The sequence below is a fragment of the Ylistrum balloti genome, unplaced genomic scaffold (genome assembly GCF_031769215.1).
Source record: "Ylistrum balloti isolate Yb309-2 unplaced genomic scaffold, AGI_CSIRO_Ybal_v1 Utg371872, whole genome shotgun sequence".
Lineage (NCBI taxonomy): Eukaryota > Metazoa > Mollusca > Bivalvia > Pectinida > Pectinidae > Ylistrum > Ylistrum balloti.
The window spans coordinates 54,525-67,012 of NW_026782925.1; the positions used below are offsets into that span (position 1 = coordinate 54,525).

The 12,488-nt window shown below is 39.6% G+C and overlaps 1 protein-coding gene across 1 annotated transcript; it reads left to right on the top strand.

Moving 5' to 3' along the window:
* The first annotated feature begins 6,009 nt into the window (after positions 1-6,009).
* Positions 6,010-7,999, top strand: LOC132563800 (uncharacterized protein DDB_G0287625-like). Its single transcript, XM_060228551.1, has 4 exons — positions 6,010-6,398; positions 6,448-6,938; positions 7,592-7,596; positions 7,829-7,999. Exons 1-4 carry the CDS (start codon positions 6,010-6,012, stop codon positions 7,997-7,999), a joined length of 1,056 nt encoding a protein of 351 aa, XP_060084534.1.
* The last annotated feature ends 4,489 nt before the right edge of the window (positions 8,000-12,488 follow it).

Genomic DNA, 12,488 nt, shown 5'->3' on the forward strand with positions numbered 1-12,488 from the left:
CGGTCTAATTTTAATAGATACCAAAGAAATTGCAAATAAATAAATTTAATGGTAAAAAATGATTGCCATTTGTTTATATGACAAAGACTTTTATAAAAACAGTTGATGCATGTGATAGTGTATGGTATATTTTTTTTACTTCGCTAACAGTCATTTTGGCACTTGTCAGCATGTCCGAAATCGACGCTATTCCACGACAACTCGTACACATATCACACCTTTGTGTACTTATGCTTTTGTTAGTGTTATTTCTTAAAAGCGAAATATAAGTTAACAATGTCGATTGATAAACAACTCCATTTCGTCCCGCATATGAAAATTAGTGTAGTGATTAATATTGTTTTAAAAGTCACATTTTATTAAAATTTTCCTGGTTGTGTATAAATGAATCTTTACATAATCCTTGGACTTTATTCAACAACCTTTGAATCATAGACCATATGTAAGTAAAATTGTTGTCAGTTTTGTACTATTTGTCTAAGTGTGTTATTGTCTTAATGTCGTATCTTATTACTGTTTCCCTTTGATCTTAAATGTGCATTATGGGTTTCAATTCGTGAGTAGAATAATTGGCACAAATGCAATGGATATACCAATTACCCCTCTTACAAGGTTAAAATATTAACATTTGTAGTTATGTATGTGTACCTGTATGTGTGTATATCTAAATGAATGAATGAATGAAATAATGAATGGATGAAAATGAGAATGGAAATGAACTAACGAAAGAAGTAAACGTGACCTCCTGCGTGAGGTTCCATGATGTATGGGGGAATGATCTCAAGGTCCCATCCTTGGCATCGCTCCGAATTATTTGTCGAGAAATTGAAAAAAGAAAGAAAAGAAAATTCACACAATTTGGAAGTTGTAGCAGACGCGTATAAAACACTTCACAAATTACACAGAAATGTTATACATGTTAAATAGTGATGTCTCTCGTTTCCGTAACAGTACACGAAACCGCGGGGTAAAGTGCGTGCGACATCAATAATTAATGTTAATTTCATAAAGAGAGTGGATAACGAGAACTGAACATGTTTCCGGATCAGTGATATAGCCGGTACTGCTGTATGCTTCAGGGGTTAAATGGGGCACCTCGAATCTATTCATATCTTTTATCCTGTTTGTAATTAGTTATCTGACTATGCATATATATTCAAGAAAAATATCATTTGAAAACATAAACGAAACAAATTTAAATGAAATTAATGAAACTGTCATTAAACACGAAAGAAATTGTAGATATCGCTGTTTCCATGGAACCTCTCCCGGTGCCGAACATTCTGTCAGGGTCTAAGATTCTCCTACGGCCTAACATTCTGTCAGGGCCCAACATTCTCCTAGGGCCTAACATTCTCTCAGGGCCCAACATTCTCCTTGGGCTTAACATTCTGTCGGGGCCCAACATTCTCCTAGGGCCTAACATTCATTCAGGGCCCAACATTCTCCTAGGGCCCAACATTCTGTCAGGGCCCAACATTGGCCTAACATTCTATCAGGGCCCAACATTCTCCTAGGGCCTAACATTCTGTCAGGGTGTTACTATCTGTCAGAGCCTTACATTCCGTCAGGGCGTAACTTTCTATCAGGCCCTAACATTCCCCATGCCCTAACATTTCCCCAGACCCTAATATTCTGTCAGGGCCTAAATTTGACCAAGTCCGAATCAATCCTTTTGACTTTTCCCATTGATATATTTTATCTTCCCGATTACTGTCCGTTCCATATATACATCCTTCCTCAATAAATTTTCCCCGTCCCGATTCTTTATCACTACCTAATGACAGAAGTTCCAGATTGGGGCCAGGCTTCATATTTACCCATACTTCCACATCGATAGTATCTCAAATCATTTATTTTCCTAACAGTTAGTCATTTATCACTCCCAATATTGCTCATATAGTCAGATCAATGTCGATGAAACCAATCACGTGACATACCGATGTCGACGACCACTTTTCGGTGTGCCTGGAGGTATATGTAGCCCGCAAATGGAAATCCAGCACCAGACTCTCAATTTTTACCAAAATAACAACACTGAAACATTTTTTTTAACGGGAACATATATACAGTTACATCATTAGTGAATACAAAATAAAAATAGATTACAAAAATATACACATCTGAAGGCAACAACAGGAAGCACCGAAGGAAACATTCCCCATAAACCACTCCTGTGAACAACAGAAACACAGGAGACAAATTATAATGTTGTCCAAACTTTTGTTATCATAACTGACTACACAGTTTCTGTATACTTCCCCCATTTGACACTTCCGTTAAATTTGATACTAAGATGCTTTTGAATCTCCGTAAAATCTTATAAGGTTCCGTCAAATTCCATATCACATAACTTTCTATCAGAAATAAAAAGTACTTCACTTTTATCAGGACTAACACAAACCAATTAGGCTTTATACCCACATGTAGTTCAAAGATTCGATGTCTTCATTAGGATTTGATTGAATTTCAAGACAGGAACAAATGGGGAGGGGGGGGGGGTTGTGGGTTGTGGGTTGTGGGGGGGGGGGGCACTGAAGTGATGTATTATCTGCGTAAAGACGAGAAGCTAAATCCAAGACATCTGTTATATCGTTTATATGAACCAATGATAGGTGACCTAAGATTGAACCCTGGGGAACATCAGGATCCATAAAACCTAATTCTAAAAGCAATTCATTAACATTAAGCCTTCGATGTAAGTGATGACTAGACCCATAACGGTCTGCCCATTCCATAGGGTTTTCACGCTGATCAAAGGATTTTAAAATATCATAAAAGACAAAACACGTATGGTTTGTGGCCTTATTCCGACAATTCCTGCGTAAATTGAATATTCTCTGGTAGGAAACATTGACTAACAAGTGACGTACGACATCTATCATTCAGAATACCTACCATGTGACCGCTTTGATCGCTGTTGTTCCATTCTTATGCCATTTTCGTGTTGTTTTCCACCGTAAGAGCCATTATTGCGAGAAAATTACATTACATGTCACTTGGACCTAGCTTCTATTTTGAATACAGCTCTCAAACCAGATGAATCGGACAAACCGAGCATATAAAAGGACTCTACTAGACTTACCGCCTTCACTCAATGTATTGTAAATCCTTAAGAATTTAAACCAACTGTTAAAAAGTTTTTTTTCTCTTACCATTTTTCTTTTCTTTATTTTTCGTCTTTCTTTTATTTTGTGAAACGTAGCATTTCAGGTGTACTCATAGTGAATATTGGTATTTGTCTAAATATATTTATATTTTTTTCTAAAAAGAGGCAAATAATAAATTCAGTTATTCAGTTTCTAGATAAAAAGTGTTCAATACTATAATACTCCTTCTCTTGTAATACCTTTTAATCTGTATAAGACTGTATTTGAGGGTTTTTTTTTCAGTGTAATGTTTTTCATACTTAATGGCAAATTCTAGAGAAGAATTGACAAATGACAAAACTGTTATCTATCGGGATATACAGAGTCTCGCTATTTGGGTTATTGTTAAATTGAATTCACAAAAACTGACACTGTTTTAACGTATATGTAACCAGAAGATTGAACAAAAGACACACAAGTGAATTGCATATTTAGATACCAATTAAAATGAGATAATAATAATAATAATATACAACATTTATATAGCGCACTATCTATTTTGACAAAATACTCTAATGCGCTTCACAATGACATAATAATCTTACTACAAAATTTACAGAACATGTATAACACAGTAATCAACATATGTAACACAGTAACCAAATCAAGTAAGTAGTGGTGAAAGTATGTATATACAGGACGTCTGCGTGAGAGTCTAAAATGCAGACGTAAACAGGTGGGTTTTAATATCCCTCTTGAATTTGGCCAGGGATTTTGACTTTCTAGTAGCAGATGGTAAGCTGTTCAACAAAGTGGCCGATACCTTTCCAAAGCATCGGTTACCATAAGTCACAGTCCGAGAGTTCGGAACGCACAACAAGGATTCTGTCTCCGATCGTAGTGATCGTGACGGCCGATAAACGGTGACAAGTTCCTGCAAATATTCAGGAGCTGTTCCATTTATTGCCTTGTATGTATACATCAAAATCTTGTACTGTAACCGGAATCGCACGGGCAGCCAATGCAATAAGTAAAGGACTGGTGTAATGTGGTCCCTCTTTCGAGTACGGGTAACTAGGCGTGCTGCGGTGTTCTGTACCCTCTGCAGGCGGCTCAGTAGTGTATCAGCTACACCAACGAGTAACGCGTTACCATAGTCTAACCTAGAAGTAACAAGAGAATGTACCAATGATAAAGATAAAGAAGAGTCACTTAATGAATTAAATGTAATTAGCGCGCTTTTCTAGCACTCGTCAGTGATGCACAAGAAGCCGCTTAATTTTGAAACCTAAGAGACAACAGAGAAAAAAAACAAAATAAAAATCAATCGAAAGAAATGTCAAGATCAAGACGGAAAGATGTATTAGCCTCCATTCTTATCTCTCAGAGTTACTTCCCTTAGTTTCACCCTGTCTTAGCTTGACAGCCAATCGGGGCTGAGATCGACTTTGAGTGACTACCCATGAAATAAGATTTAAAAGATTCAAAAGGTCCATAGGGCCTGTGCTACGACCCATTTAGTGTCGTTACCATACAATTGAGACATGGTTATGTTTTTCGTCTGAAAAAAGTATTAAAACCACAGCGCACATTACGAAATGATACACGGTTTGATTAACAAAGATCAGTTTGACAATATGGTGGTAAATATGTATCAAAATATTGCAAAATAAAAAAATAAAAAAATTAAAAAAAATAAAAATATGTTTTTTCCCTTTTTTGATATTTTTCCAGGTAAGACAATTTTTCAAAGAACTGAAGCATCTACTTTCAGTTTGAGTGCACCAAAAGTCTCGATGTATTATTTGGACCCTTCTGTCAAGAATATTTGGTGAAAATTCCAGGAAAATCGAGAACTGGTAAAGGGTGTAGTTTAAAGGCCAAAAGATTAGTATTTCAACTCTAATAAATTTTGTTGGGGTTCAACAGCGGTCAGTATTTTTTCAGTAACATTTTTCTTATTTGCAGACCGTTGTAGGCTATATCATTGATCAGATTTAAGTTCTTACAAGGCTCCATCCAAACCGGACATGATATCTTACAATTGAATGAATGAACAATTTTGTTTTTTTTATGTCAGGTCTGGACATGCTGTGTTTTTCTTCATCATCACAAATATCTTTATCAAGAAAATGTCTACATGTTATATACAGGTATATATCTAAGCGAGTGGGCGTAAAGAGTCACACAAAATGAGTGCTGCGCTGGTATTTTCCCTGTATATAGTTTCCTTCGATCCCCCTACAAACAGTAATACTAATGCAAGCAGTGGTACCTGTCATGCTGAAGATGCAAGCCGGAGGTTGTATCGTGTAGGCGATTTTACAATAGTACTGTAAATTTGTCGATATACTGATCCTTCTTAGTATGGTATATTGCAGATCCTTGGATCAGCTGCAGCAAACAATCAGTCTAGGATCATTACCACGGCAAAAAGCAGGTTCATAGTCAACACCACAGCAGACATAGGGGTAAGGGTCAACACCACAGCAGACATTAGGACTGGACTCAACGCCACAACAAACAACGGGACCGGGGTCAATTCCACAGCAGACGAGACCAGGGTCAAGAGCACACCAGATAACGAGACTAGGATCAACGTCATGACAGACAACGGGACCATGAGCAACACAACATTAGACAACATAACCGGGATCAGCGCCAGAGTAGACAACGGGACCAGGATCAGCCCACAGCAGACAACGGGACCAGGATCAACACAACAGCAAACAACGGGACCAGGATCAACACAATAGCAAACAACGGGACCAGGGTCAACGCCACAACAAACAACGGGACCAGGATCAACACAACAGCAAGCAACGGGACCAGGATCAACGCCACAGCAAACAACGGGACCAGGATCAACACAACAGCAAATAACGGGACCAGGATCAACACAACAGCAAACAACGGGACCATGATCAACACAACAGCAAACAACGGGACCAGGATCAACACAACAACAAACAACGGGACCAGGATCAACACAAAAGCAAACAACGGGACCAGGATCAACGCCACAGCAGACAACGGGACCAGGATCAACGCCACAGCAAACAACCGGACCAGGATCAACACAACAGCAAACAACGGGACCAGGATCAACACAACAGCAAACAACGGGACCAGGATCAACGCCACAGCAAAAACAACGGGACCAGGATCAACGCCACAACAAACAACGGGACCAGGATCAACACAACAGCAAACAACGGGACCAGGATCAACGCCAAAGCAAACAACGGGACATGGATCAACATCACAGCAGACTACGGGACATGGATCAACATCACAGCAAACAACGGGGTCAGGATCAACATCACAGCAAATAACGGGACAAGGATCAACACAACAGCAAACAACGGGACCAGGATCAACACAACAGCAAACAACGGGACCAGGATCAACACAACAACAAACAACGGGACCAGGATCAACACAACAGCAAACAACGGGACCAGGATCAACGCCACAGCAGACAACGGGACCAGGATCAACGCCACAGCAAACAACGGGACCAGGATCAACACAACAGCAAACAACGGGACCAGGATCAACACAACAGCAAACAACGGGACCAGGATCAACGCCACAGCAAACAACGGGACCAGGATCAACGCCACAACAAACAACGGGACCAGGATCAACGCCAAAGCAAACAACGGGACATGGATCAACGCCACAGCAAACAACGGGACCAGGATCAACGCCACAACAAACAACGGGACCAGGATCAACACAACAGCAAACAACGGGACCAGGATCAACGCCAAAGCAAACAACGGGACATGGATCAACATCACAGCAGACTACGGGACATGGATCAACATCACAGCAAACAACGGGGTCAGGATCAGCATCACAGCAGACAACGGAACCAGGATCAATGCCACAGCAGATAACACAGGACCAACGTGGCACAGGCACAACGCGTGAATACACTAAAAAGGGAAACAGGTGTTTTCCCGTTCCACTACAGATAATGAATATATATGTACTTGTCACATTAATCATCTCTAAATCTCGTTCCAACCTTGTAGTTCTCTCTCTCTCCTACTCTGTGTGTCTCTCTCTTCCTCCCCCCTCTATCTCTCTCTCCTACTCTGTGTGTGTCTCTCTTCCTCCCCTCCTCCCCCTCTATCTCTCTCTCTCTCTCCTACTCTGTGTGTGTGTCTCTCTCTTCCTCCCCCCTCCCCCCTCTATCTCTCTCCTACTCTGTGTGTGTGTCTCTCTCTTCCTCCCCCCTCCCCCCTCCCCCCTCTATCTCTCTCTCTCTCCTACTCTGTGTGTGTCTCTCTCTTCCTCCCCCTCCCCCCTCTATCTCTCTCTCTGTTTTTGTTTGCCCTCTGTTGTGTGGTTGTGTGTGTGCATGAGTTCATTTAATATTGGGGGTATTTTGCTAAAGAACAAAATGTATAAAAAGTATCAAATCCTTTTAATGAAATAAAAAGTTAACGATGTTTGATTTTTGCATTTATCATAGTTGTTTTGCATTAAAGACAGGGTGACAAAAACTGTTATCACATAAAATTATCTGTTATATGTTAGCTATGATTACACAGACGGGTATAAAATCGACATGAGCTTTTGAATATTTTGGAACAAGTTAAATATGTGTTGAAAACAGAGTTTAAACAACGTGAATCGAAATTTTCATGAGAAATACTGCATTGACCAACACAGTGTAACATATGTACACACTTTGCAATATTTATCACAACAAACAACGGGACCAGGATCAACACAACAGCAAACAACGGGACCAGGATCAACGCCAAAGCAAACAACGGGACATGGATCAACATCACAGCAGACTACGGGACATGGATCAACATCACAGCAAACAACGGGGTCAGGATCAGCATCACAGCAGACAACGGAACCAGGATCAATGCCACAGCAGATAACACAGTACCAACGTGGCACAGGCACAACGCGTGAATACACTAAAAAGGGAAACAGGTGTTTTCCCGTTCCACTACAGATAATGAATATATATGTACTTGTCACATTAATCATCTCTAAATCTCGTTCCAACCTTGTAGTTCTCTCTCTCTCCTACTCTGTGTGTCTCTCTCTTCCTCCCCCCTCTATCTCTCTCTCCTACTCTGTGTGTGTCTCTCTCCTCCCCTCCTCCCCCTCTATCTCTCTCTCTCTCTCTCCTCTCTCTCTCTCTCTCTCTCTCTCTCTCTCTCTCCCCCTCTATCTCTCTCCTCTGTGTGTGTGTCTCTCTCTTCCTCCCCCCTCCCCCCTCCCCCCTCTATCTCTCTCTCTCTCCTACTCTGTGTGTGTCTCTCTCTTCCCCCCCTCCCCCCTCTATCTCTCTCTCTGTTTTTTGTTTGCCCTCTGTTGTGTGGTTGTGTGTGTGCATGAGTTCATTTAATATTGGGGGTATTTTGCTAAAGAACAAAATGTATAAAAAGTATCAAATCCTTTTAATGAAATAAAAAGTTAACGATGTTTGATTTTTGCATTTATCATAGTTGTTTTGCATTAAAGACAGGGTGACAAAAACTGTTATCACATAAAATTATCTGTTATATGTTAGCTATGATTACACAGACGGGTATAAAATCGACATGAGCTTTTGAATATTTTGGAACAAGTTAAATATGTGTTGAAAACAGAGTTTAAACAACGTGAATCGAAATTTTCATGAGAAATACTGCATTGACCAACACAGTGTAACATATGTACACACTTTGCAATATTTATCACAACAAACATCAACACAATATGTTTGTCAAGTAAACAATCAACGCCAAAGCAAACAAAGGACTCAAATAATTTAAATTTGCATTGCAGACCAACATAAATCAGATATTTTGTCAGCACAAGCTGTGTGTGTCTCTCTCTTCCAACCTTGTGTACTCTGTGTGTCTCTCTCTAATTCCTTCTATCTCTCTCTCCTACTCTGTGTGTGTCTCTCTTCCTCCCCTACCTCCACACCTCTATCTCTCTCTCTCTCTCCTACTCTGTGTGTGTGTGACTCCTCTATCTCTCTCTCTCTCTACTCTGTGTGTGTCTCTCTCTTCCTCCCCCTCCCCCCTCTATCTCTCTCTCTGTTTTTGTTTGCCCTCTGTTGTGTGGTTGTGTGTGTGCATGAGTTCATTTAATATTGGGGGTATTTTGCTAAAGAACAAAATGTATAAAAAGTATCAAATCCTTTTAATGAAATAAAAAGTTAACGATGTTTGATTTTTGCATTTATCATAGTTGTTTTGCATTAAAGACAGGGTGACAAAAACTGTTATCACATAAAATTATCTGTTATATGTTAGCTATGATTACACAGACGGGTATGAAATCGACATGAGCTTTTGAATATTTTGGAACAAGTTAAATATGTGTTGAAAACAGAGTTTAAACAACGTGAATCGAAATTTTCATGAGAAATACTGCATTGACCAACACAGTGTAACATATGTACACACTTTGCAATATTTATCACAACATGTAATATGTTTGTCAAGTAAACAATTCACAAAAGGTTACTAAAATTCAAATAATTTAAATTTGTTGATACCAACATTTAGTCTGTATTTTGTCAGAGCTGACATGCATTTATCTACAAAGAGGATTTCTAGTCATTGTTCCAAACGTCGATTTTAAGTGCATGTGTACTAATTCCTTAGGGTCTGGCTAAGATGTAATCTTCCCTAAAGTACCTCCACACAAAGCATCATTTTTATACAAGATAAAGGAGTTACGTTGTAACGAAAAGACTCACTAAATCTCAGTGGAACACCTCGAGACATATCTGTGTGCGATATCTAGACATCCTTAAGTCCGAAAAGTGCAAATAAGTTAATGTGTTTTAGCCAATGAAATTGCTGCACGCCGGAACCTAATACACTGAAAGATATATAAAATTGGGCGAAAATTTCGAACATTTACATAGATAAACGGACGATCTGATATCATTCATGAATGTAATTAAGAGCGAGAAATGGTATAAACTATGTTACACAGATCTAAAATGTTTAAATAAATCAAGTTTCAAACCGGTCGTCCATCGGGCTGTTTTCACCACCACGGATATATACCACTTTTGAATAAAAAATCTATATCAAATCAACTCTTCAATAATTTGACTAAAACATTTGGTTTTATATAAAAGATAAAAATCCTATTGATGTGTATTTTGAATCTCAATGGAGCATTGTACTGTTTTAGATAAAAACTAATCTTATGAAACTTGGGGAGAACACACTAAGTCGGTGTTCTATCACACTAAGTCGGTGTTCAAGCACACTAAGTTGGTGTTCTTACACACTAAGTCGGTGTTCTATCACACTAAGTCAGTGTTCTACCACACGAAGTCAATGTTCTGTCACACTTAGTCGATGTTCAACCACACTAAGTCAGTGTTCTATCACACTAAGTAGGTGTTCTACCACACTAAGTCAATGTTCTACCACACGAAGTCGGTGTTCTAACACACTAAGTCGGTGTTCTATCACACTTAGTCGGTGTTTTACCTCACTAAGTCGATGTTCTATCACACTAAGTCGGTGTTCTACCACACTAAGTCGGTGTTCTATCACACTAAGTCGATGTTCTACCACACTAAGTCAGGGTTCTACCACACTAAGTCAGTGTTCTAACACACTAAGTCGGTGTTCTAACACACTAAGTCGGTGTTCTATCACACTTAGTCGGTGTTTTACCTCACTAAGTCGATGTTCTATCACACTAAGTCGGTGTTCTACCACACTAAGTCGGTGTTCTATCACACTAAGTCGATGTTCTACCACACTAAGTCAGGGTTCTACCACACTAAGTCAGTGTTCTAACACACTAAGTCGGTGTTCTACCACACTCAGTCGGTGTTCTAACACACTAAGTCAATGTTCTGTCACACTTAGTCGATGTCCAACCACACTAAGTCAGTGTTCTATCCAACTAAGTAGGTGTTCTACCACACTAAGTCAATGTTCTACCACACGAAGTCGGTGTTCTAACACACTAAGTCGGTGTTCTATCACACTTAGTCGGTGTTCTACCTCACTAAGTCGATGTTCTATCACACTAAGTCGGTGTTCTACCACACTAAGTCGGTGTTCTATCACACTAAGTCGATGTTCTACCACACTAAGTCAGGGTTCTACCACACGAAGTCGGTGTACTACCACACTCAGTCGGTGTTCTAACACACTAAGTCGGGGTTCTTACACACTAAGTCGGTGTTCTACCACACTAAGTCAGTGTTCTATCACACTAAGTCGGTGTTCAAGCACACTAAGTTGGTGTTCTAACACACTTAGTCGGTGTTGTACCACACTAAGTAGGTGTTCTAACACACTAAGTTGGTGTTCTAACACACTTAGTCAGTGTTCTACCACACAAAGTCGGTGTTCTACCACACTAAGTCGGTGTTCTAACACACTAAGTCGGTGTTGTATCACACTAAGTCGATGTTCTATCACACTAAGTCGGTGTTCTACCACACTTAGTCGGAGTTCTACCACACTAAGTCGGAGTTCTACCACACTTAGTCGGTGTTCTAGCACACTAAGTCGGTGTTCTTACACACTAAGTCGGTGTTCTATCACACTAAGTCAGTGTTCGCCCTAAGTCTGTTTACAAACCGTTCTACCTAAACTGTAAACTCAGAAATAATAAAAAAAAATCCATTTAATAAAATGTTACAAATTTATATATACATAGTTTTTGACGCTTTATTTCATGGAATTGACACAGTATACATGATAACATAAAATCACATTCACACGCTCTAAAACTCACTTATATTAACCTGTAAAACAGCTTTAGGAGTAAGTAAACTTTTTACATACACTATATTCATTTTTTATAATATCTGTAGGTAAACCTTCATTGTCCCGGTTTGGGTCTCGTTTGACTATTTTTCCAGTGCTAGCCAATGACAGGCGCCCTCAGAGAAAACGAGAAGTCGTTTAAACCAACTTTCAGCGATGGAAATTTAGCATGCTTACTGTATATTGCAACGCTGTTATGCAAGATGCTCAAAACTCCTACCAACGATTTTTGCGTACTCTTAAATAGAAAGAAATACACTACAAGCTTAAAAGTGGCGTTTGAAATCTGAAGAGGCTGTTAAAATGTTCACCGGCGTGATCGAGACCAACTTGTGCGGGCGGACTCTTTGGCGATAGAGTCTCCCGAGGGTGAAATCAGTGCTGTAGGAACAACCCGTGCCAGAACAGCGTTCCACAGGTCAAAACTAAATGGTGATGTATTGTTTTAACATAAAATAAAACTCTCGTTTATCGTAAATAAAAGAGGACGGGTTTCCGTTTGACGCAAGATTTATGAAGCTGGTCTTTGAATGTTTTATTTTAATAAGCCTCTGACGAACTAAATTTGGGGGGGGGGGGTGACTTTTGTTATAAATCACACTGAAAGAAACAAATT